The sequence below is a fragment of the Canis lupus genome, chromosome 20 (genome assembly GCF_048164855.1).
Source record: "Canis lupus baileyi chromosome 20, mCanLup2.hap1, whole genome shotgun sequence".
In the NCBI taxonomy this organism is placed as follows: domain Eukaryota; kingdom Metazoa; phylum Chordata; class Mammalia; order Carnivora; family Canidae; genus Canis; species Canis lupus.
In genome coordinates, this window is record NC_132857.1 from 4,079,360 (window position 1) to 4,105,799 (window position 26,440).

The 26,440-nt window shown below is 43.6% G+C and overlaps 1 protein-coding gene across 5 annotated transcripts in view; it reads left to right on the forward strand.

The window, feature by feature from the left end:
• Positions 1-26,440, forward strand: part of TBC1D9 (TBC1 domain family member 9) — a 114,071-nt gene that overhangs the window by 52,958 nt on the left and 34,673 nt on the right. For 3 of the 5 annotated variants that reach the window (XM_072788281.1, XM_072788282.1, XM_072788280.1), the window contains exons 3-8: positions 17,088-17,316; positions 17,746-18,007; positions 19,955-20,162; positions 23,304-23,510; positions 24,430-24,600; positions 25,415-25,565. In XM_072788281.1, the coding sequence (XP_072644382.1) occupies positions 17,088-17,316; positions 17,746-18,007; positions 19,955-20,162; positions 23,304-23,510; positions 24,430-24,600; positions 25,415-25,565 (1,228 nt within the window). Of the gene's footprint in view, positions 1-5,869; positions 5,983-10,655; positions 10,775-17,087; positions 17,317-17,745; positions 18,008-19,954; positions 20,163-23,303; positions 23,511-24,429; positions 24,601-25,414; positions 25,566-26,440 lie in introns of those variants that run through there. The other 2 variants (XM_072788279.1, XM_072788278.1) reach the window with 2 other exon arrangements.

The following is a 26,440-nucleotide window of genomic DNA, read 5'->3' on the forward strand; positions in this document are numbered from 1 at the left end:
GCAAATAACCATAGGAAAAGCAAGAGCACGGAGCACTTAGTTTTCTTTCCTTTTTTTTTTTTACATTCACTTGATTTTTAAAATTATTATTCATAGACTTTATTTTTTACAGTCTTAGATTTACAGAAAAGTTGGGTAATAGTTCAGAGAGCTCCCATCTGCCCTGTACATACATAGTGTCCCTTGTTATCAATATCCTGCTTAGTACGGTACGTTTGTTTTAGTTAATGAACCCGTATTGATTATACTATTAGTAAACAAAAGCCATAGTTTATTTAGATTTCACCTAATGTCCTTTTTTTCTGTTCCAAGATCCTATCCAGGATACTATATTATATTTAGCTCTCATGTCTCTGTAGGCTCTTCTTGGCGGTGGAAGTTCTTCAGACTTCCCTTCCCAATTTTGAAGGATACCAGTCAGGTATATTGGAGAATGTCCCTCTATTGGTATTTGATGTTTTTCTTACGATTAGGCTGAGGTGATGAATTTTTGCTGAGGAAGATCACAAAGATAAAGTGCTATTTTTATCGCATTATGTCAAGCAAGGGTACATATTGCTAACTTACGACTGATGAGGTCTTCCTTGATCATCCAGCCAAAGCAGGCTTTTTTGGGTTTCTCTACTGTTACATTACTATTTTCTTCCCCTCTCCATGTTGTATACTCTCTGGAAGTCACTACGCACAACCCACTCTTAAGGAATGGGGAGTTTTAATTTATTCAATTATTTTTTATCAGTATGCAATCATGCACATTGATTTTATACTTTGGAGGAGTCCAGTGCTACTTTATTTTGTTGCTCAAGTCATTCTAGCTTTGGCCATTTGGAGCTCTTTCAATTGACTTTGTTCAGTCTTTAAATTGATCTCTACTCAGTAGGAAGTGCTATGCTAGGATCTAAAGATATAACGATAATTAGATCCGGTCTCTGCTCTTGAGAACATAAGTAAATATTCAATTACAGCCCAGTGTGAACCAGTACCACACAGTGCCAGTGAATTGCAGGGTGCCCAACTAAATACAGGAATCTCAGCTGGCCTTTTACCTAGGCAGGAGAGGTTATCTCCGTGTGATTTCCAGCTGCTGGAAGGCCCTGGCGGCCTAGTAATGCTCCCTCAAGGATTGAATGGCACACAAAATTCTAACATTGTAGTGTTATATCCCTTTTGAGTTATTCTGGTTAAGATGCAGACAGCCTCATGAGAAATGATGGGATATGTCAGCCATTTATGCATCCCGGCGAATGAAGGAATGGCATCAGGGTGCAGGGCATGGAGACCAGCACTCCAGTCATCTGTGCCATTCATTCAATACAAAGGGGAAGGACCCCATAGCTACTGGGGCGGGGGATGTGCCCTGGGGTGGTTGATGGGGAAAGTGTCACATTTAGTCGGCAGAAACATTCTAGAATTGAGGTAAAAATAGACATTATAGCCAGCAAGTGAAGCAGTAAAAAGAAAGGGTATTAGCAATCAGATGGAGCCACTTAACCACTTGACTTGACAAGGATGCAGAAAGGACACTCTGACACGTTCTCTCTCACCTTCCAGCCTGCCTCCCACTTGTGTCCAGAGGCTTTTGAGATCCTTTGGAGCCGGGAGCTCCTTAGAGCCCTCATATCTCTCCTTACAGCAGCTCCAGGCGCCTGGCCTTCCCAGGTCAGCGTGCATTTACACTGGTGAGAGCTGCTGGCATGTGCGTCTGTGACTCCTCTCCTCCTGCCCCCTCAGCCCTAACCCTTTGTTCTTTCCCCGTTACTGACATCACTACTCCTCAGCTCGTTTCTGGGGCTTTGCCAATCTACGAAGCAGATGCTCCTGTGAATGCTCGTGTAGGAAAGAGCCCAGAGTTACAAAGCTGAGTTATTCCTGAATTATTTGCCAGACCGAGGCTAAGGAGCACCAGGCAGTAAATGCTGACGGCATAATTTATACCACAGAGATGTACTTTCATTTTCCCAGTAAGTAATGCCTGTCACAACTGCATGATCTCATTTTAATAAACCCAGAACAGTTTTAGCTTTTGTATGTATTGATTACCCATAGAGATACCTCCAGAATTTCCTTGTGGAAGAGTCCACGGAAGTGACAGCCTCCGTGAAGTCCCATTCACCCATTAGTCCTCCTTATCGATTTCCATTTAAAACCCAAATTGCTGGCTCCCTTTCAGGAGAGGATTTTAAGAGCGGAAGCTGCCAGCTTTCAGATTTCTCTGATTTGCTGACCTTTCAGTTTGTAATTTTAATGTTTTGTTGTAAACTACAAAGTTGGTATGTGGTGGGACAGTATATCAAGAGCTTTTTAATTTGCTTGACTTTCATAAATCTTTGCTGTAAGAGAAGCTTCAGCAGGAAACTAGGTGAGTCTAACTCACTGCCCTGTAGAATCCATAGGATTGCAAAAACATTGCTTGTAAGTCATGCACATTGTGAATCTTTAGCATATAAATTGAATTAAAGGGAGCATCTACCATCAGTGCCTTCATATAGACCATTTTCTTGTGTTCTTTTAAAGATTGGATTTTTTTGTTTTGGAGAGAAAGTACAAGAGAGAGCAGAGAGCACAAGTGGGGAGGGAGAGCAGAGGGGCAGAGGGAGATGGAGAAGCAGGGAGCCTGATGTGGAGCTCGATCCTAGGCCCCCGAGATCTTGACCTGAGCCAAAGGCAGCCACTTAACCACTACTAGGCTCCCCCCAGGGAGACCACGTTCTGCAGAAGAGCAGTGGTAAGTCCTAGTTGTTTGACTTGCCTTAGACTTGAGCCACAAAGAGCCAGGCAGGAGGAGTCTTTGAAATCTAGTCTCACTTGCTTCCAATATAATCACCTGGCCCTTGGCAGTAACGTGAACCATACAGAAAGAAGAGTGGAACAAAAAGCAAGAGTTACTTGGCAAAACATTATTTTCATAAGCTTCTTCTAATCTTCTATAAGTTATATCCAGATTGGTTTGATTTTTTTTTTTTTTTTTTTACTTTCCCTTGGCATTGAGACTTTTAATTGGGAAAGGGAGCCAAAAACGTTCCTAAGTAATGATTGTTTCTGTTCACTACTGCGCAGGATGAAGCCACCATTCTCTTTGGTTGATAATCCATTGCGCCATCAATTCTAACCTGGTGAATTGCATTTTCTCAGTGGTTCATGCAGTAAATTACACATTTGCCATCTCTAAGAACATAAAGAAATCAGTATCACAGGAATTTGTCTAGCCAGCTTTGTTGAGCTCATTATATATATATATTTTTAAGGATTTTATTTATTTATTCATGAGACACAGAGAGAGGCAGAGACACAGGCAGAGGGAAAAGCAGGCTCTGTGTGGGGAGCCCAGTGTGGGATTCAATCTCAGGACCCCGGGGTCACGCCCTGAGCCAAAGGCAGACGCTCCACCCCTGAGCCCCCCAGACAGCCTGAGCTCTTATATTCTGACAGTCTCCCCCCTCTCCCCTACCAGTCAGTTGACTGACTGTTTTGCACCTGACTGTCATTAGGGAGCCACACAGCTACAGGTTTTCCCTCCACAGCTGGTGGTTTGGACTTGGTGCCCCAGGGGCAGGAGAGGAGCCAGTCTGCTGCCCTGCTTGGTCTTTAGTGGATTTAAGTAAAAGCAACCCATTTAGCTCCCCCCTTAGAAGAACTAGAAGGATCTAACAGTAAGAAGGGTTTTACAGCCTCAGTGAGAATACAGATACATAAAAATGCTGGTAGCTCCAAGGATGTTGTCTATAGAGGAGCTCTGGGACCAACCAGGAGGAGAGTGACAAACAGAAAGAGGGAGCTGGTGACAATTCCTTCTAGATACATCTGACCTTCTAGCAGGACTGATAAAGGAAATGGGGTGGAGGGTATGTGTTTGATGGGCACGTCACTGATGACATGGCCCTGCATGGTGCCCTGATTTGGCTGCCTATTGATTTAGTTTCTCCTTTCTTTACCATCCCAGAATTTCATTTGGGGCTGGATGGTCATTCGTTTTCAGAACTGAAAATACTTTAGCTGCCCTCTTGCCTAACATTTTTATTTTAAGAGGATACAGAGGCAAGGTGAATCGCCCAAGTTCACAGTGCTAGTTGCAGCTGGTTAGTGCAGAGCTGAGGCCTCATTGTTGGGTCTCTGCCTTCCTAGCCCAGTGCTGGAAAGTGGCACCATGCTGGCTTTCATGATTAAGCATTCTTTTAGTCAGCAGCTGGTAAGACCCAGAGTTTAATTAAAGATTGCTAATTGGTTTCGCGTCAACCATTTCTCTGCAATAGGGAGAGAAAATGTGGGGTAGTTCAGTTGCCAGCCACATAAAATACATGTTATGTGGAAGTTGGTATTTTATAATCCTTTCTTGGTCCGGGGACGTCAAGAATTATTCTTGTATCCTTGGGAACACAGCAGCTTAAAATAAACAGCTTGTAGGGTGCCTGGGTGGTGCAGTCAGGCATCTCACTCTTGATTTGGGTCAAGTCACGGGTCTCGGGGTTGTGGGATCGAGCCCCGTGTCAGGCTTCATGCTCAGCAGGAAGTCTGCATAGGATCCTCTCTTCCTCTCCCTCTGCTCCTCCTACGTGTGCATTCTCACTCTCTCTGTCTCTCTCTCCCTCTCAAATAAATAAATCTTTTTAAAAGAGAACTTGTTATTTTTTCTTTAATACATGCTCATTGCTGAAAGTTAGAAAATATAGATAAGCAAAAATAAAAATTTAAAAACAGTATCACATTCTAAATCACTATTTTTATGTTTTTTAAAGATTTATTTATTTGAGGGTGGGGAGAGCGTGCATGAGCATAGCAAGGGGCAGAGGGAGAGGGGAGAGAAACTTTAGCAGACTCCCTGCCAAGCTTGAAGCTCAACGTGGGGCTCAATCTCAGGAGCCTGAGATTACGACCTGAGCTGAAAACCAAGAGTCGGATGCGTAACCGACTATGCCATCCAGAGGCGCTTCCAAATCACCTTTTAGACTTTGTGTATGTTTGTGTGTGTGTCTATACATACACGTATACGGGTTTATATATGAGTGTATTACTTATATGTATAGATTATCCGTGTCAATAAAACCTATTTCTGTAACGTCAGTTCTTTTTTTTTTTTTTTTTTAAAGATTTTATTTATTTGAGAGACAGAACACAAGCAGGGGGGATGGCAGAGGGGGAAGTAAGGCGGACTCCTCGAGGAGCAGGGGGCTCAATCCCAGGACCAGAGATCATGGGCAGATGCTTAACCAACTGAGCCACCCAGGCGCCCCTATAGCATCAGTTTTAATAGGTAGATAATATTTTATTGAGTGTGTAACATGATTTATCTGATAAACTATTACTGGAAATGTCTTTTTTTCTCCTAATGTTAATTGCATTTTGAACGACCTTAATCAATACCCTTACAAAAAAAAAAAACTTTTTATATTCCTTAAATTATCACTTAAGGATACATTTCTAGAAATAGATATGCTGAGTCAAAAAATACACATATCTGTAAGGCTTTTAGTGTCTCTAGCTCAGTGGCCTTCCAGAAAGATACCCATTTACTTTCTCCCCATCAGAGTGGGGAAAGGACCTTGGTACTTAAGTAAAATAAGGACATCAACCGTGTCCAGCCTCGTAAGATTCTTACGGTCAAGGCTGGATGAATTACCTGGGGCTCTTTTGTCTCAAAGTGGTCACAAAGCTATGAGCATATTGTTATGAACTGTAAAAGATTACAAGCAGAGTTCGGGAAGAAGTTTACAGAGTCACACCAGGAGTTGTGTGCGCGCCTACTTCAATAACGCGCACCCTTTGCAGTCCAAACATAATGGTGCCGCGGCCAGAGGGACTTCTGCTCTGTTAGGCGGGCAAGGGTGGGATGGCCGGTGTCTTAGCACCCTGACATCGGAAGGTACAAACTCCTGCATCACATGTGAAGAGGAGAGCTTTGCGTCCTGTTGTTTGTGATGGCGATAGCCAAAGCAACTGTTTATCTCGTGCTTTGTATATTCTACACCTGCGCTAAGGACTTCACATGTACGTATTATTTTCCTTAATCCTCAACACAAACCAATGTGGTGGCAGGTGTTGTTACCTACATATTACAGAGCGGATTATTTGAGGCACAAAGGAATTAAGTAATTTACCTACGATCACAAAGTCAGCATGTGTTACTTCTGAAACCAGCTGTACTTTTTTTTGGACATCAAAGCCTGTCTTCTGATCCACGATGTCATACTGTCTCCCTGATAACTGGGCTTCTTATGATTCCAGATAATCTAACCTCTAGGCATACTTATCACACTTAAGTATGGGTTTTGGAGTGAGGTAATCATGCATCACAAAGAAATACCTGCTGATTATCTGTCGGTGGGGCCGTAAACCCGTAAGCCTTAGTTCTTAATCCTCAGAGGCCAGATATGATAGAACCAAATGGTGGGTCCATCCTAATGCTTCTTCCTTTTGATTTCAAGTAGTCTTTATGTACTTTAAGATACATTTAAAGCTAGATGAGAAGTTAGGATGATTTTGTACTTTTCATCGTGTTTAATTTTGTTTAATTTTGCCCAGATATATGCACAGGGGCTTGTGGCTAGTATTCTTAAAAATAGAACAAATTTTGCCCAGATATACACACAGGGCCTGTGGCTAGTATTCTTAAAAATAGAACAAAACAAAACAAAACAAAACAAAAAAAAACCCCAAGCCAAACCAAATAAAACCCACCACCCTGAATGATAAAGATTCCCATTTTTTTCCAAAATTAATTTCTAAGTAACCTTAAGCCCATCAAGTGTTGATCTAGTCCTTACCACAGCAGAATGCTTTAACTTGGATAAATGTGGGTTTTCTGTAGGATTCTTATTCCCAACACCAGCTTTCTTTGTTGTTCCAGCTGATTGCACAGTCAGGTCAGCTTGTTTTTCCTGCTGTATCTCTGTAAATGAAGCCTTTCCAGAAAATCGACAGCCAAGCCCTTCCTTTCTTATTCTGAGCATCTAACACCTTCTGTTCAAACTGCTGGGTAAACAGACCAGTCCCTGTTCACAGTCACAGCACAAGGGCTTCGTGTTATCTCACCTTAAAAAAATATCCAAAGAAAACTTCCAAGATCTTAAATATTGCAGCCCTTGTATTTAGTTCCTTGTCAAATGGAAAAGCTATCTATAAAGAACATTTAAGGATTCCCACGTTTTCCCTTTGGAGTTCCGCTCGTTCCTATGTGGACTCATGAGAGGGGGACAGAGATGGACACCTGATTTTAAAAATAAATCTACAATACTGGCATCTTCAGAATTTGTCTTGTCTGCTGGGTCAGGGAATCGAGCTGTGTCGGTATTGATCACACTTCTAGTCCCCAGAACCTGGAGCATTTAGGAAAGTGTTCAATGTAGTGCTTTTGTATAGTAAGCAATAAATGTAGGAGGTGTATTTCATGACTCACCCTAGAAAAGTATCTGTTGGGCATAGACCAGTATCCATAGCGAATTCCTGAAACTACTGTCGGCTTATGGCATTTTTGTCTTTTTCTCTTCTCAAATAGTCTATGGTGGTAATGGTTTCATGTAATGAATGGCACACAGAGTCCTTCTTTATCTAGAGCGCAGTGTCCTAGGACCTTGGAATCTTAGATGTAGATGTAGCCAGAAGAAACCTCCAAAACCTGTTTGATAGCACCGAAGCCGACCCAAGGCCGAAAGAGTTGCAGGACCTGAAGCTGTTGAGATGCGCAGTGTCAGCTCCTCCGCTATATGCGGGAGCGGCGAGTGGCTCAGGAGAAGTCTAGAAGCGCAGCCTTTCCACATGACACTGAGGAGGGCGGGAGAAGCAACAGGAGATGGAGAGCAGAGCCGAAGCCCACCAGCAGCCGCGGGGGTAGTAATCAGAGATGGAAATGTGGGATTTCCATCCTGGGCGGACCAAGTAGAGAGAAGAGCCGGTGGTGCAAATGGCGTTGGGTGGGAGGATGCAGAGATGGTGGGAATGCTGGCCACCGCGGCGGGGGACGGCGCAAAGGTGGGGAAAGAGGTTGCTGGGAAATGCGAACTTCAGTACAAGAGTGCTCGGCTGGCCTTAAGGATGGGAGGGCCCGGGTGTGGCGTTGGTTCAACAGCTCAGGGGCCGGTGGATCGCAGCACAGGTCACGATCTCGGGGTCCCGGCATGGGGCTCCGCGCGTCGGGTTCTGAGCTCACTGGGGCGTCTGCTTCTCTCCCTCTGCCTCTCCCCTGCCCCCCCCCCCAGTGTTTTCGGTCTCTCTCTAAAAATGAATAAATAAAGTCTTTAAAAATCTATCTCTTTTAAAAATGTGGGAATTAGCCATGATGTGTTTGTATTCTATCCACGACAATTGGAAATATGAGCAAATGTTTGTTGAATGAGTGCGCGCGTGCACAGGCCGGTTTTACTCTGCGTGTTTTGCGGGGAGGTGGGTGCAGAGAGAACAGCTTGGAGGCGGCAGCATGCGCAAAGCTGAGCGCGTAGCTGTTCTGTCCCAGGTCTTGTAGCTGACGCACTTTTCCATCCAGGATAACTGAGGGTTAGTGAGGTTGGATTCCGCAGCCAGGATCATGGGGACCTTGAAGTCCCGTAGCTGGTGTGGCGACCTGGTTGACACCCGTCAATGGCCAGACCAGCTGAGAACCAGCGTCTGGAAGGCCCGTCTGCGGTCAGCCTAGGCGGGGGCAGAGGGAGCAGCGGGATCAGAGGGACGCTGGGAATTGTGCTGCACGGTGTGCCGAAGCTCAGCAGGCCTGGGGCCCCCGGGAGGGCCTCCGTCCTGAGGTGCATGCATCCGACAGGGCCGGCAGGTGCAGGTGGCTTGGGGGGCGGTGCATGGCAGGCACTGGCGGGGCTCTGGGTGGGACAGCCAGCGCGGCTGGTCCGGTAGGGACCTGCTTCCACACAGGGAAGGGTGTAGTGTATTTTAGAAAGGTTTCCAGTAAAAAAAAAAAAAAAGGTTTCCAGGGACTATTCCAAAACTTGAACTCTGAAATGTTTGAAAGCTCTCTGGTAAACTCCAAAATAACTCACTCCACATAAATACTCCAAATGGGCATTGTTCTTTTCGTCTGAAAAATATTTCCTGCTTTCCAGTATCTCCGTGGACATTATTCCTCAGGATTTTTTATAACGTTGCTCTAAGATGGGTAAAGGGTTTGTTGTGTTTTGTTTTGTTTTCATTCATCTCTGTTTTACAGATTAGACAGTCTAAAGTCCTCCAACTGGCTGGTGGCAGAGGGCGGGGGACCAGGTGTCCTGAGTTCTAGTTCTCACCGTGATGTCGTGGTGCAGAGTCTTCAGTTGCCTTTGCGTGGGGTTGACCGTGGCCCCCAGCGAGTGAGCCATGGATAATGCCCACAGAGGCTACAGTATGTTCCTCTGCGTCCTCACAGGGCTGCTCCTCCACTAAGAAACCTGCTTTTCGTCCTCTCCGTCAGTGTTCACGTAGGCAGTTCTGGTATTTAGCCTTAAGAGAAAAGAAAATGAACTTGCCTTTGGTTGTGTTTTTCCTCTCCTTAAGCACTGATTCTGAAACCCCTCAAACCTACCTCGTCTCAAAGGGATTTTAGTTCTGCCCCTAACAGTCCTGAGCAGCGCTGTAGACACATTCTCGTCTCCTGCCCTTCTTTGTCGGGACGCAGACGGAGATTCTGATCGCCTCGAATTACAGGTGACAGAGAACAAAGAGCAGAAAAGGCGCCGTTAAGAAACCAAGTAACAGAACGCTTGGCGATCTGAGGAGATACCTGGAGGTTGAATGAGTGGAAATCACAAAATCAGTCCTTAATTCTGGAACGAGCAGCACACACGCGATTTATATATATGACATGCGGGTGATTTATGAAACAGTGTTTTTCTGCAAGATCATTAACAATCCCAGGGCAAGAAGGAAAGGGGAAGGGCTTTCGTCTTTACAGCCACATCCTGACGGCATCCGTGTGATGCCCCACAGTCGTGGGCCGAGAGCCGTGCCGGGGACATTCGCTACAAGGCCAGGGTTGTATGGGCGTGGAGGGTGCCAGGCCGGGTGGCTTGCGCTTCTTAAGGGTAGGGACTTGCTCCGAGGCAGTGAGGATGACCTCATCCCGGCACATCCCGAGGAGCCGTGCTTGGGGGAGCCAGGCAGCTATTCCCCAGCGATGGTCCACTTTCCCATCTCATTCATAATTGAAGTGAGCGAGGATCGTTTCTGCCCATTACAGGAGGCGGTTGCATCAGCTCTCCAGTGGCAGCTCAACTCTCATATCATTGCAGCTTAACAACTATAACCCAGTATCCTAACACGATCGGGGTTGCCCTGTGAAGTGCAGGTTCTAGAAGGGAGCAGAGCGGAGGGCAGTGCTCAAGTCCCAATCCAGGGAAGGGAGGCGGAGAGACGTTGCTACCTTCTCCCTGGAAGCCGTGTCGGGGACGTCCTGAACCCCCGTGACCAGACCTGACTGTAACCCCGTGCTTACTCTTGGGTTTCCATAGCCTTACGTGTCTTCTCTGTCTCCTCTGAAAGGGAGAAAGCATTTAAAGGCAGAGCTGTTAGAACCGTGGTCTCCTTTCGTGACACTGCGTATCGAGGAAGTATCTTTTAGGTTCCCCCCAAAATTCTATGTTTAAGTATCTTTTAGGTTCCCCCCAAAATTCTATGTTTAAGTATCTTTTAGGTTCCCCCCAAAATTCTATGATCATTTTTTTTATCATCTTATTATTACACAGGTGGTTCCAGAAAAGAAATCACTGAACACTGGGAATGGCTTGAGCAGAACCTGCTGCAGACACTGTCCATCTTTGAAAACGAGAACGATATCACCACATTTGTGAGAGGGAAAATACAGGTAGTGGGTTCCTTTGTCTTGTTTTAACTCTTATTTGGAAATAACTTCAAACTTACAGAAAAGTCATAAAAATGAGAGCCTGTCGACCTCTTGAGTATCCTCCTGTTGTTAACATTTCACCCCGTTGACGTGCTCATTTACTTTCTATTTGAGCGGAGTACCTCCCCCCCCCCCCCATACTTCAGTGTGTATTTTGGGGAATATTCTGTTAAATAAGAACACCGCAGTTACACTTTCAATAAACTTAACATTAACGTTATACTTTAATATTTGGCACCTGTTCCAATCTTGTTAACTGACCCAGTGTCTGGCATTTTTTGCCTTTAGGCCCAGTGCCCGATCCAGTCTAGGAAGCTTATTGAATTGGTTTTCATGTCTTGTCTAGAACATTTCTGTGGCCTTTCTTTTCTTTTTTTTTCTGTGGCCTTTCTTTGTCTTTTATGACACTCATGTTTTTAAGCGTGAGGTTCTGTTTTCCTTAACCGGACGGTTTTCATTTTGGGTTTTGCCAGACATTTCCTGGGATTTGATTCTGGTTATGCATTCCCAGGTGGAACACTTCGTTAAGTAACCTTACGTCCTTGTAAGAGGATCATTTCTGGAGGCAAATGCTACCCACCCACTTCCCCTTATCAGTGATAAGAACCCAGCAAGGTGTTGCCTCCCTGGGCTCCCTGCTGTAGAGTGGATGGTTTTGACTTTTCAAATAACAAACAATTAAAAATTTTCTGTGGGAAAACACTTCAAAGCTACACGAACATCCTACTCCTTATCAGAACTTCCCCATGGTGAGTGTCCATTCATGATTTTTTTTTTTTGTCTGAACCGATCTTTGCTGTGATGTTTTTACAAACAATGATTTTCCAACTCCAGCACTCTCTCATTTATCAGTTGGCACCTGCTAGTTTGCCATCAGCAAGAGCTCGCTTGTCATTTATTCATCTATCTATTTTTGATAGGGACTCATGGATTCCCGTGTTTTCCAGTTGTTTGTTTCATTACTGGACTTAGTTATGTTGGTATTCGTGCTCCCCCAGGTTTAGCGAGAGGAAACACCTGCAGCTTACCTCCTCCATCCTTGTGACATGTCCCTGTTCCTTTTTTGAGCACTTCTGTACTTCTGCCTCAGCAGGCTGTCCCAGACTCCGCTTGTACTTTCTCTGTCCCCGTCCTAGAAGCAACCCTTTGTTTCAGTTTGCTTTTCAGTTTCAGGCCCTTTCTTCTTTGTTGCACTGTCGGTTTAACTTTATTTTTTGCATGCAGAAAATATTAGCCTGCTTCCAAAAGTTTGAATTACCCCAAATGTTACTCCCTTCTGCATCCTCGCCACCCTGTTCTCCCCAACACCTTGCAGTTAACCAAACTCATTGTTATCTGGTCTAGCCTTCCAGGGTTTCTTTTTTGTAAGAAGCAGATATAGATATTTTTCTTACTTCTTTTTAATTGTTACACATAAGGCTTCAAGTACATATGCTTCTCTGCATTTGCTCTTTTCACTCAATAACTCTTGGGTAACACTTTGTATCATTTCATAGAGAGGTTCCACATGTTAGTTATTTCTTTGTTTTTTAAAAAAGCATTTTAATAGTTTGGTTTTTATTTTGAAATATTAATGTTTAGATTTACAGAAGAACTGTAGAGATAGGACAGAGAATTCTCATAGACCCTACCACTCAGCTCCCATTGATGTTAACATCTTCTGTAATCATGGTATATTTATCAAAACTAAGAAGTGAACATTAATGCAATATTGTTAACTACAGGGGGGCCTGGGTGGCTCAGTCAGGTAAGCGTCTTACTCTTGGTTTTGGCTCAGGTTGTGATCTCATGGATCTTGAGATGGAGCCCTTGCATCAGGCTCCGCACTCAGTGTGAAGTAGACTTGAGATTCTCTCCCTCTTCTTCTCCTTCTGCCCCTCACCCTCGCACATGCACCTGCATGCATGCACCCTCTCTATCTCTCAAATAAATAAATCTTTAGAAAAAAAAATGTTAACTACAGACTTTATTTAGATTTTACTGGTTTTTCTACTTCATGTCCTTTTTTTCTCCATGGTCCAATCCAGGATTCCACATTGCATATAATGCCTAACTCTTTTTAATAGGTGCATATTATGTGTGTATGTACTGTAGAGAATTCAGCACTCTCCTACACTTGGATATTTAGGTAGTTTCCAATATTTTGCGATTAAAAATAATTTTATATATATATATATATATACACACACACACACGCACACAAACATAGTATATGCATGAATTATAATTCACACATATAATAATATACATGGTGTGTGTGTGTGTGTGTGTGTGTGTGTTTGTATTGTGGGGATCTATCCTTTTTTTTTAAAGATTTTATTTATTTATTCATGAGAGCCAAAGAGAGAGGCAGAGACACAGGCAGAGGGAGAAGCAGGCTCCTTGCAGGGAGCCTGACGTGGGACTTGATCCCGGGTCTCCAGGATCACGCCCTGGGCTGAAGGCAGTGCTAAACCGCTGAGCCACCCGGCTGCCCAGGGATCTATCTTTAAGATAAACTGGTAGACGTGGGATTGCCAGATTAAGGGGTAAATGCATGTGTCATTTTGCTTAATATTGCCAGATTCTCACCCACAGAAGTTGTACCATTTTACATTCCCACTGCCATGTATGGGACTCTTTTCCCACATCTTCACCAGAAAAGTAGATTATCAAGCTTTTGAGGTTTTGCCAATCTGATGGGGGAGAAGTATTTTAGTGTTGTTTTAATTTGCATTTATCTCACTTATGAGTGAAGTTAAACACCTTTTTAAATGTTCAATGGCCATTTTTATATCTCTGTAGATTATCCGCTCATGTCTTTCACCCATTTTTCTGTGGGACTTTTGGTGTTATATTTCTTTAATTTTTAAAAGTTCTTTTATATAAAGACCATTAGCCTTTTGTCGGTGATACAGATCATGGACATTTTCCCTAAGTTTGTAATTTGTCTTTTGACTTTGCTCATGATAGTTTTTGCCATGGAATGTTTAAATGTTTCATTTAGTCAAAATGAGAAATCCTTTCCAGATTTTTAGTCATAGTTAGAAAGTCCTTTCTTTACACCCAGGCTAAGGAAGAATTCTAGGAAGTGATCTGATAGTTCGCTTCTCATTGAAATTACACAGGATGGTCCATTTCTACTTGATTTCTTCTCTTTCACTAAACTTTTACATGAACAAACAGTAGTTTTATAATCTGAAAAACAAGTGGAATACCACTGCTTTTTAGGGTCTGATATTTTGGAGGGAGAGAACTGAATTTTAACTAGACCACATAAAATCAGAGAGGGCTGCACAGCACAAAAGCACGAATAACAGAGCACCCTCTCTGTTTCTCCCACACCTTGCCCATCAAGGTGGATACTTTTCACTGCTTCCAGATGGTGGGTTTCAGTTTTTACTCCATGGTCATAATTAAAGAAACTAGAGAAGTAGTGAAGAGGGTAAAAAAAAAAAATGGGAATGGGGAAGATGTTGGGAAAGATCAGTTTGGGGCTCATGGGTGGCTCAGTCAGTTAAGCATCTGCCTTCAGCTCAGATCGTGATCCCAGGGTTCCAGGATCGAGTCTCGCTCCAGCTCCCTGTTCTGTGGGGAGCCTGCTTCTCCCCCACCCCCGCCCCTCCCCTTGCGTGCTCGCTCTCTCTCTCTCTCTGTCAAATAATAAAGTAAAATAAAATAAAATAAAACAATAAAATAAAATAAAATAAATAAAATATTTTTAAAAGGTCAGTTTGAAGCTGGGAGGAAGTGGGAGCTTCCAAACAAAAAAGTGTTCTCAGATAGCTGAGAGCTGTTTTATTGACAAAACCCATCCGAATTTATGACTTCTTCATTTCATTTCTGAGTCATGTGTCTGAATTTCTGGGAAGTAATGGAAACGGGTAGGGTGTGAGGTTCCTCATTTGACCGAGTGGCAGGGAGGCAGCTGACTGGGGTGGCTCTTCCCCATCCCGGAGCCACCCGCTGCTGAGGTTCTGCTAGCCCTCCCTCGGATGGCAGGGTCTTGGGGCAATAGACACAAGTAAGAGCTGTAGGAAGAAGCAGATGCTTAGAAGTGACAATAGCCAGGAGGAAAACAAAAACACACACAAAAAAACAGAAAATAAAACAAGGACCAATTATGTCGAATAGCCCTTCTTCTCACTGTTTTTATTACATCAAAAATGTCACATTTAATTCCCCTGAAACCAATTATGAGGAAGGAATTACTGTTAATGCAATTATGTGTGAAAGAATGTCATTCATGTGCTAATGAATGGTTTAAGCATTCCCAGTTGTCCAGTAATGAAGGGAACCAACAAATTTATTTGTTTTGAGACTTAATTAACTTTTATAAATTATAAAAGTAATAATTAACTACAGAGGCAACCATAATTCAAGCCCATAGGTAATGTTTTGTATATTTCTAGATTTCTGGAATGCATTTTTATCATAATAGAAGTCTTACTGTGCATATCATTTTGTATCATGTCTTTGTTTCCTTGACTGGCATTGTTATAGAATTTTTAGTTGTTATTTTAATAATGGAATATTATCTCACTATTGACCTTACTATTCCTCTCTTTCTAGAAGTCTCCTTAGTTTCTAGACCAGTGGGGGCAGGCACCAACAGTTATATAATACGGTGAACACTTCTTCAAATAAGTTTTCCTATAGTTTTTGTTTCTTTGCTTTTGGATAGATTACAAAATAATGTTGATTACTGAGTTAGTTGACACATTTTTAATGGACCTTAGTAGAGATTGTCAGTATATTAGAATCCCTGTGCAGCTACACCATTGCTCACTTTTTAGCATTCTGCTTGTTTAAATGATTTTCCAAATTTAATAGGTAAAAGTTGGGGTCTTATTGTTTTAATTTTCTGTCTTTGATTATGAAGTCGAACTTTTTTTTAATGTTCACAAAGTTATTTTTACTTTTCGTGAATTCTGTGTCCATGTCCTTTGTGTATTCAGGTTTATATTAGACATCCCAAACATTCGGATTGTAATAATTTTTCAAAGTTATGTGGAGCTGTTGCCTGGAACCAAGATAACCCATTTTATGTTATGTAGAACATGAAGGAAGGAGATAGTCCATCCCTGTGTTCCATCACCCAGTCCACCTGCCTAAAAAATTACAAGCAAACTAAGGGGAGGTTCTGCATTCTGGATCCTCTCTTTTCTTAAAGGTGGGGAAGTTGGGAGTTGAATCTTATGGGAACTATTGCCTTTACTGTTGAAATTAGTCAGCAAGGTCTGGTCTGTTGATACTAGTGTATTAGACCCTTGAGTGTTCCAGAGTTTCAGTTCAGTTAGAAACATTTCTGTTTCTTAAATTTAGAGGAGAATTCTAGAAGTGTGGTATTTGGTAGACTTTGGATAATGCTGTTTGAATGTTTTTCCACTCAGAACATTGGTATCCTTTGGTTTGTTATGCATCACTCCCTCCTAATATAACATTCTCCTTATTCTGACTTCAGGTCCAAGCCCTGCTAAGTGGTCTGGGGGAACAGGTATTAGCCCATTTGGGGGTGTCCAGGCTTACTCAAGTTGATTGGCCTTTGGGATTGCCTAGAAACCCAACTGCTACTACTTATTAGTGGGTTCCAATTCAGTCACTTTTATTTATTCATTCATTTATTTCTTCTTATATCTATTTTTTTATTCCCCTCTAAAGGCATTGATAACTTTGAAATGTCGCATAGGCTGTAGGTATATTTGCCAACTGGGAAAGGTTTTACCGTCCTTCTTCTGAACTGGCAACTTCTCCCTACCCAGAGGTCCGGTGCCCTCGTGCTATTTCATGGTTGTCTAAAGTTCCCTAATGTAGCACGCTACCAAAGCCTGTTCACCTCAAATTAGCCTCAGTTCAAAGTGGATCTCCCCTGGTCTCTGTGAAAGCCAACCATCTCTATTCTCTTAGTGAAGTAGTAATCTTGAGAAAAGCAGAAATTGACCTTTGGGGATTGTTATCATGATGAGCTAGGAAAAGCAGTAGAATTTGCAAAATCTTTACATCTCCTCATTTGTAGAACAAAACTATGGGCTTCATTCTGAGTGAACTCTTAAAATGATGAGCTCCATTAAACAGATCATCAAATCGATATTGTTACTTGGGAGATTTTTTAGTACACAAATACTCTTCGGTTACAGGCTTAGAATGTGGGGGGTGTCTTTGAAAATAATTTATCAATTAAAAAAATCTAGCATTAGAAATTGTTTTTTTTTCTTTTCCAATATTTACAGCATGCAGAAAAAAGCAGCTCTAGTCCTATTAATACTCATCACGTGCCTCGTTTTCTCCTCTTTAGGGAATCATTGCAGAGTATAACAAGATCAATGATGTGAAGGAAGATGATGACACAGAGAAGTTTAAAGAAGCCATTGTGAAATTCCACAGGCTGTTCGGGATGCCCGAGGAAGAGAAGCTCGTCAACTATTATTCTTGCAGCTACTGGAAGGGGAAGGTCCCCCGTCAGGGTTGGATGTACCTCAGTATTAACCACCTTTGCTTTTATTCTTTCCTTATGGGAAGGGAAGGTGAGTTGTCCATAATTTCAGAGGGAAGCTTGGGAAAGTCTGCTGAGGTTGGCCCTAAACTCACAAATCACATCAAAATGCCAAAAATAGATCTGTAGTTACGACGTGGTCTACACTGTGTTTTAACTATGTAGCAAGCAAAGTCCATTATTTTTCACCCAATATTTGTTTAAAAAAGAAAAGTTTATTAAGTAATAAAGATTCACTGAAGTTATAACACATGTAGTTGACATGACTTAAATCCATAATAGTGATGAACTCAGAACTTATGTGGTCTGAATTTGTCTCTTAAACAAGCGAAGCAGTAATAAGAATAGACGTGAAAACTCAAAAGGAGTTCAGCGAGATTGGAGGTTGGGTTGTGAGATGGAAGGATCCTTAGGGGATTTTAAGGAGCCAGGTGTTGACCAGCTTGTTCCTTGTGCTCAGCCAAGCTGGTAATCCGGTGGGTGGACATCACACAGCTCGAGAAGAACGCCACGCTGCTCCTGCCTGATGTGATCAAAGTGAGCACGAGGTCCAGTGAACATTTCTTCTCTGTATTTCTTAACATCAATGAGACCTTCAAGTTAATGGAGCAGCTCGCCAACATAGCCATGAGGCAACTCTTAGACAATGAGGGATTTGAACAAGATAGATCCCTGCCCAAACTGAAAAAGAAGTCTCCTAAAAAAGTGTCAGCTCTAAAACGGTAGGTGACAGAGGCAGAGTCTTAAACGCTTCAGAAACAGGAAACCCTTACATTTCTTTTATGAAATGTAACCTTTTCTGAACCACTTCAAGGGTTCTGAAAATGTTTCTGGGTATAGGTACAGAACTGAAAAAGACCGTCTGAAGCACTCAATGGTCAACAAGTGAGGTAGACATGGCCAGCTCTGGCACAAAGTGATGGGAACTCTTCTGGTCCCAGGGGCGGGGTGCCTAGGGGCAGGGTGCTGTGGGGAGATGGCGCAGGGTGGTGGGAAAGGCCTTCAGTGGAGGCTGCTTGGAGCGGACTCTCAAGACGTAGTAGAAGCTACCCATGCAGATTCAGTAGGATGGATATTTCAGGCAGAGGGAATAACGTGGTACAGAAATCACAAGAGAAAAGCACAGAGGGAATGAAGTCCATCGATGTCTGGAAAGTGGTGCGGCGTGTGATAAGGAGAGGCTGCAGAAAAGTCTGGAAGTCCGGATGTGGGAGTAGAGTTAGGGGGAAGGTGAGGGAAGAGTTAATGCCCTCAAGTGTGAATGTGTGCATGGAATTGTCCTGAACTGAGATGAGGAATGAGAGAGGGACAGCATGTCCAAGGGATGTGCTGGCTCAGTGTTGATCATGTTGAGTTGTCTGCAGAGCATCATATTGAAGATCAGCCCAGTAACATATATGGAATGGAAATCGCTGGCAGGCAGCTGGTCATTGAATCTGCCAAGAGATCACTGCAATTAAGATGTCTGGTGTTTCAGTAGAGTGGTTGAGGGTGAATGGTGTCACTGCAGCTGACTGAATAACAAATGAAAAGCAAGGAATGGGAGTTAGGCAAGTACAGACTGCTTTTTCTAGAAACTCAATGGTAAATAGAAGGGATTGCTCTTCTTAGAATGTAAAAGATTTGAATATAAGATAGAGAAGGAAGAGTTTGTGCTGAAGGTAGGTGTGGGGAAGGAGGGAGCACAGAGCTCAAAGTATAAGAAAACCGATCATTTGAAAAGTGACATCCGATAGGGCATGGAAAAAAGATCCTTCTGTGCGCCCATAGCTCTGCCTCTGAAATGGGAAGGAAGTAAGAGTAGGTGAGGATGGAAGCAAATCGGAGGTAAAAGGGAGGGAATGATGTGGGGAGCTCCTCTTTGCTCTGTGAAGCCAGAAACTCCACCACCCAGGAGCTGAGGTGGCCTAAAAGCTTGAGAAGAGTGGTTTGAACACCTGACTTGATAAACCAAAAAAAAAAAAAAAAAAAAGAAGAAAAAAAAACTGAACTGAGGTTGGAAACTCTAGTTGTCCAAGAGGTGACTTGTTCCTGTGTTTCTGGCAATTTTGTTGTCTTTTTAGGGCAGACAGTGGTAGCCAGCAGTTTCATGAAGCTTGTTTGCATTCTCATTAGATCATTCTTCAAAGATAAGTCCTCAGGATCCCTGCATGGCTCAGCGGTTTAGCGCCTGCCTTCGGCCCAGGGCGTGATCCTGGAGACCCGGGATCAGGCTCCCTGCATGGAGCCTGCTTCTCCCTCTGCCTGTGTCTCTGCCTCTCTCTCTGTGTCTCTCATGAGTAAATAAATAAAATCTTAAAGAAAAAAAAAGATAAGTCCTCAAAAGTGGCTTTGGATAAGTGTGAATACGATAATCTCTTTAGAAATTATTGTATTCCTGCAGAAAAAGGATGGGTTTCCTAGTCAGGCCTAGTTTTCCTAAGATTCTTTAACATTTAACAAAGTTTGATTGTAAAGTGACTGTACACGGGACCTAAATATATTAAAATAATTTTATTATGCTTTTGGGTCGTGGGGTGGAGGTAGCTCCCGTAGAAAACCAGGAAGGTAGGGATGCGTCTGGCAGGATTGAGGAGCGGAGAGGTGGGTGGGGGGCCTCCACTGTTGCATCCTCTAGGAGGCATCGAGACATCGCTCTTGGATGAAGTGCCGTCGTTCTTGCTTTCCAGCGATCTTGATGCCAGGGCAAAGAGTGAGAGATACCGCGCACTTTTCCGGCTGCCCAAGGATGAAAAACTAGACGGCCACACAGACTGCACCCTCTGGACTCCATTCAACAAAATGCACATTTTGGGGCAGATGTTTGTGTCCACGAATTATATCTGCTTTACCAGCAAGGGAGAGAACCTGTGTAGCCTCATCATCCCGCTCCGTGAGGTAGGTGTCAGGTGAAAACGGGCATCTCAGGAGTTTCATCAGCAGTACTTTTCTATCTGGACTATGGATATTTGTCACCAGCATTCGTTGGCTTTTGGCCATTGGTGAATGTTCACAATTCTTTGGTGGCACTGGCCACACCCTTTTGTGTGTTGTCGTTGTGTCATTGCTCTCTTAGTGAAGCTGCAGATGAGCAAACTGGTTGTTGAGACCAGGATACGTTGCAGGGGGTGAATTCTGTGGTGGATAATTCGACAACTCATTACATTTGGCTCTGGGATGGATTTCATAACTTCTTCCAGCAAATGTAGGTTCTTTGCCATAAACTGTCACTAAACGTAGTTTTCTTCAAGTGCCATCCCAAAGCAAGTTACTTGCAACAGCTGGGGAACCCATTCCAGGATTAAGGATGTGCATTTGTGAATCTGAGCGAGTCATCGCTCTGTTTATCCAGAGGGAGATACGGAGTGGAGAGGGGTCGGTCGTAAGCTGCTGTCAAGATGCCCACTCGCCCGTTCACCACCTGCAGCTGGCTCTCTTCACCTTTCAGTGCAGTATGCAATACAACAGTGAGCGTTAGGGCAGCTGAGAGAATGGGGATTGATATTCTCCGCCCATCTTTGGCTTGCTTGTATTCCCCAACAGGTGGTAGAGCAGAAATAATTTAGTCATATTTCAGGGTAGATCAGAGGGGGAGCAATAGTGGAGGTAGGAGCATGGAGAAATAAAGCACGTTGTGGTTGGTGGCTGCACCTTTAAAGAAGGCAGCCGTGTCCTTCGCTTTAACCCGATGAATCTCCAAGATACATGAATGATGGTTCCCTAGTCCCACCCAAGGGAAGAAGCAAAGGACTTGGCGTAGTTTTTACAACCATTACCTTAGTGACAGAAAAGTGATGATGGGATGGGCCCCCTCCCCTCCCCTTTCCACCTCATACCTGGGGTCTGAGCAGAGAGCAGTCTGTCCGTGAACTGGGCACCTTCCAGAACTTGAGTTAAGCTGATTGATGAGCAACAGCCTCCATGGGTACATTACATCGTACTTGAAATGGCCACTTTAGGATTCTATAAAGTAAGAATTGTTTCATTTAACATTTTTTTACAAATAAGCTAAAATATTGACTGAAGATTGTTAATATATATTCCACAGATAGACTTAAGGTAGATCAAATAGACACAGAATCATGTTACTACAGATTTTGAAGAAATTCCTGAGGCAGCAAAGCAGGGGAGATAGAGTGAATCCATCAGGTTCCTCCTTAGATATTTCAGAGGAAGTCTCTCTCTCTTTTTTTTTAAATCATAAATTACCTTGCCAATATTACATAGTAAACATCAAGCTTTGATTAAGTTCCAGTCTATTTTTATAACCCAAGTTGGTAATGAAATGTGTCTCATTAAACTAGAATACTCAAATGTAGCTGTTACTCTTTGCTGGTATCACAGAGCTTTTGGGATCGGATTCTACCAGAAATAATTTGTCAGCCAAAAATACTTTGTAGTGCACTTGAGCATTCATATGTTTTATGTGGGAGCTTCTGGCTGTTTCTGTATTCATGATGTAGCTGAAAGACTTTCCACTTTGACCTCATCAAGATCTACATGGTTATCTGGGTTATAGGTGTGGAACTTGAACCTTTGGTTCCCTTGACATTTATCATTTGGTCTGAGTCATCTGCTGACCAGAAGAATCAGAAAAAAATTGTTGTGGGAAAAGGAGTTTTTATAGGTCTTTTAAAAATGGGTATTGTTTAGCATGTTTTAAGTGCCGTGGGAAAGTCTTTTTCATGAAAAGGATTTTTTTTTTCCTTTTCTCCAGCTTTTTTTGCATTAGGAAAAACACATTTGTGTGCAGCTCCAAGTACCTCAGGGGATTCCTTTAAAAATATATAAATATATGTCTAACCATATGTAGTGATAAAATCTGAGAGTAGAAGTCCGGTCCTGCAGTTCTCCCTCTGTGGATCCCAGTTGTCCCCATTTTGCATTTGGGGCCGTTCGATTTTTTAGGCAACTCCGAGAGGTATCTTAACCTTGAAGGGGAATTTAAAAATTCTGCTTTGGAGAAAATGTATTTCACATGAAAATGTTGATGAAGAGGTTAAAGTTGAATCTGTCTGGGTGGCTCACAGGTGGAAATGAAGAGTGGAAGAGAAACTGAACTTCCAGTATATAGTCAGAGCTGCTGCAAATAACCACTTATCTAGGGCTTGCCTTGAGATATTTTTTTCCTAGTGTGCAAAAGAAAAATATTTTTATGCATGTATCCTAATTTCCAGTCAATGAAAATCCAATGATAAAGCGCCAATTGTATGTGTCAGTTCAGAGCTAAAACAAACATCCCTCTTTCCTGCTCGTCTCTTCATGTGGTAGATTTAGGTCCCCACACGCATGCACGCCCCCTGCACACGCGGAGTCAGCCGGCGCAGCTGGGGTTGCAGTGAGGCTGTCTACGTCATGTCCGTTCAGAAATGAGCCTTTAAAACATTCAGGTGGTAAGAGGGGAGGGTTGCAAAGCCCTGGAATTTGGATGAGATGTTTGAAAGATTGATGAGGTTTTGAAAACCATCCCCACATTAAGCTCAGTAAAAAGGCACCACTGTCACGGGTTGTTTCCGTCTCTTAGGGATGCAGTGGCAGCTAGGAGTCCTCGCCTTCGTGACTCTATGAAATTTTCCTGAAAATCAGGGAGTTACTTCACAAACAGTTTTCTAATAACCCATGGCCCTGTTGGCATCATGGGCCAGACTTTGTTGGGGACCAGCTGTCCTGTGCACTGCAGGCTGTTGAGTGGCATCCCTGGCCTCTGCCTACGAGATGCCACGGGTACCCTCCACTCGTGGTGACCGCAAGTGCCTTTAGATGTGGCCAGATGTCTCCAGGAGATCAAAATCACTCCCAAAGTAGAACCGCTGATTTAGAAAGACCAGCCCGTCAGAAGCTGATATGAGCTCCAGTTTGAGTTGTTATGAGCTATTTTATTTTCTTGGAACAGAGTCAAAGAATCTCAATTTTGCCTCCGTAAAATATGGGTGGTTCCTAAAGATTATAAAAGTGTTGCGTTCCTCGTTTGGTGCTGCTCAGAGGCTGCTGTTGGGTAATCCTTGGAAAGTAACGCTCCTCGTTTCGTGTTTCTTTCAGGTGACAATTGTGGAAAAGGCAGATAGCTCCAGCGTGCTCCCTAGTCCTTTATCCATCAGCACCAGGAACAGGATGACCTTCCTATTCGCCAACTTGAAAGATAGAGACTTTCTAGTGCAGAGGATCTCTGATTTCCTGCAACAGACGACCTCCAAGATATACTCGGACAAAGAGTTTGCAGGCAGCTACAACAGTTCAGATGATGAGGTCTGTGGGATTCTCCTGAGGGTGTTTGCGTTCGTCCTATTACTCTGCCCAAGAGTATTCCCCTCCTTGTCCGCTTTGTCTGATCCTTGAGCTTTGCAGCTGTGCTAAGATAAGGCACCTCCCCTGATGCCCCAAGCACTGTCTCAGCAATGGCTCATTTAAATCTCATGGAGTTTGTATTGGGGATCACAGAGCTGGACGGAGCCCTGTAGATCATCATCGGGCCTAACTTTCTTACTCAGCAGTTGAAGAAATGAAGTAATTTGTGCTGTTTATGCAACACGCGACTATGGTCCGTAGAGTCACGTTGTTGGGAATGTACAGAGGTCACTAAATAAAGTCTCGAATCTGAAATGCGACATTATGATGATAATTCTATTATGATAAAATACATCCTGTGTCCCTATTGAATTAGGCCCCGGACCAACATCCGGGGAAATGGGAGCCCAGGAAGATGGGTGACCAGCTCAAGTGATAAGGCAATTACGGCAGCTAAAATGTTTTGCGAAGACGGTGACCTCACAAGGAACATCCCAGCCCCTGTCCACCCAGTCCAAGCTCACGTGGGCATCAGAGACTAGAGCAGGCGTGAGGAGCTGGCCCCATAAGCAGCTGATTCAGCCCATGCCGTGCTCTGCACGCATGCTGACCCGAGACTAAGGGCCAACCAGTTGGTTGCAAAAATGCACCTAAAATAAGAGGGAACCTGTTCTGAGCATGGAAGCCTCATGGTCTGTGACCCATGCACCTGTCTAGTCTCTGCCAAAAAGCTAGCTTGCTGTCTTCCTCCTGGGTTTTCAGGTCACCAAGAAACACGTTGGGAACCATGGTACAGCTGTTGGTGTCTGAACAGTGGACACTGAAGGAGTTGATTCCACAGCCAAACTCTTTCAATTTCTGTTCCTCTCTGCCTCGGCAGGTGTATTCTCGGCCCAGCAGCCTCGTCTCCTCCAGCCCCCAGAGAAGCACGAGCTCCGACGCCGATGGAGAGCGCCAGTTTAACCTGAACGGCAACAACGTCCCCACAGCCACGCAGACCCTGATGACCATGTATCGGCGGCGGTCTCCTGAGGAATTCAACCCGAAATTGGTGGGTGCCGCCTCCTCCTGCCTGGAACTTTCTACATTAGAACAATAACATTAAATATATATATATATATATATATATATATATATATATATACACACACACACATATATTATTTTTTAAAGACTTTATTTATTTATTCATGAGAGACGCAGAAGCAGAGACACGGGCAGAGGGAGAAGCAGGTTCCCTGTAGGGAGCCTGATGCAAGATTCGATCCCAGGACCCTGGGATCACACTTTGAGCCAAAGGCAGATAGATGCTTAACCACTGAACCACCTAGGTGTCCCCAAAATATTTTTTTAATTAAAGTAAACTCATAAATACCTATGTAAATATTTTTCTATAAGAAAAGCAGATTCTTCTCTCATCAGATTTTAGAATGGCTTCTTCACAGAAGAAGAGGAGTTATACGGAGTACAGGTAACATTTTTTTTTGTCTTGTTTTTCCTTTTTGTTTAAGTCAGCCAGCGAGTATATAATTTCTCAGCCCACATTTAAAAAATATCAGCTCACTTTCATTTGGAGATGTAGGCATAAAGCCATAAATATAATTTGCATTCTGCTGACCTGTTTCAGGGAAGTGGAGTTCTGATTCTGGTCCAGAAAGCTTCAAAGCAGAACCACAGGCTTCAAATTAGGTTCAGGTGTCCAATTAGGGCAGGACTCGAGAAAATCTGAGCTCTTTGTTGTCAGGTTCTGTCCAGAACATAACCACTCCATTCACCAGGGGAACTACTCTGACTTTTGCACCTGACTTCTCCTTTCCATCCTCGAGGTGCTTTGGGATGTTGTAATGTTTCATTATCCCTTTCAGGCCAAAGAGTTTTTAAAGGAGCAAGCTTGGAAGATTCACTTTGCGGAGTATGGGCAAGGGATCTGCATGTACCGCACAGAAAAAACACGAGAGCTGGTGCTGAAGGGCATCCCGGAGAGCATGCGGGGGGAGCTGTGGCTGCTGCTGTCAGGTACGGCCGGCTTGGGGTGGTGGCAGAGACCCCAGAGGACCTCAGCACTCCCCTTCAGCCTTCCCTCAGGCATCTGGGCGTTTTCATATATCAGCCCTTTGGTTCAAGCACTGACTCTCCTTTCCTTCCCAGACCCTTGAAGTCCCTCAGCAAAAACACAGAACACATTTATCACTGTCCAAATGTTAAAGCCACCATCCCCCAAGCCTGCATAACCCCTTCCATCCCTTCACCTACACTGTTTATGAGGAAAGAGAACCTGAGGGAAAGAGTGTAATTCTTTGTGATTTGGGGAGATTTCTTTTTCCCTCTTCCTAGCTCTGATGAGAATACCTCTCATCGAGAATGTTCAAGGTGTGGCACATGTTCAGGGTCATCGTTGAGGCAGGGGAGGGAGGAATGAGAAAGCCTTGGCGTTGGTTTTTGCCACCTCCTGAATTTACTTGGAGATGGGAAGGAGAGGCCAGAATGTGCACCAGGACCAGAGGCCTACGTAGATCACATTTACACTCCAAGATAGAGATGCCAGGAGGGACAGAAGGGGGTTGTCAGGGACCTACGGGAAAGATGTGCCCACCTCACTGCTCCACAGCCAGGCTCATGCCCCACAGAGCCCCTGTGGGGTCAGGCGGTTTGAGTCCTGCTGGAGAATTAGAGGTTCTTCAGGCTGCGTCTGTCTTGCCTTCCTGCTGGCCTAAAGCATCCAGTGCATCCCAGGGGTCTGATCTGTCGTGAACATCCACGGCATTTGTGTGTGTGTGTGTGTGTGTCACCAGTCTTTATAAATCAGTTTCTTCACCTGGTTAGAGGCCTGAAATGTAATCACCTTAAATAAGCTTATTTGAATATTTTTATTTGAACCTAAGATGATCCAA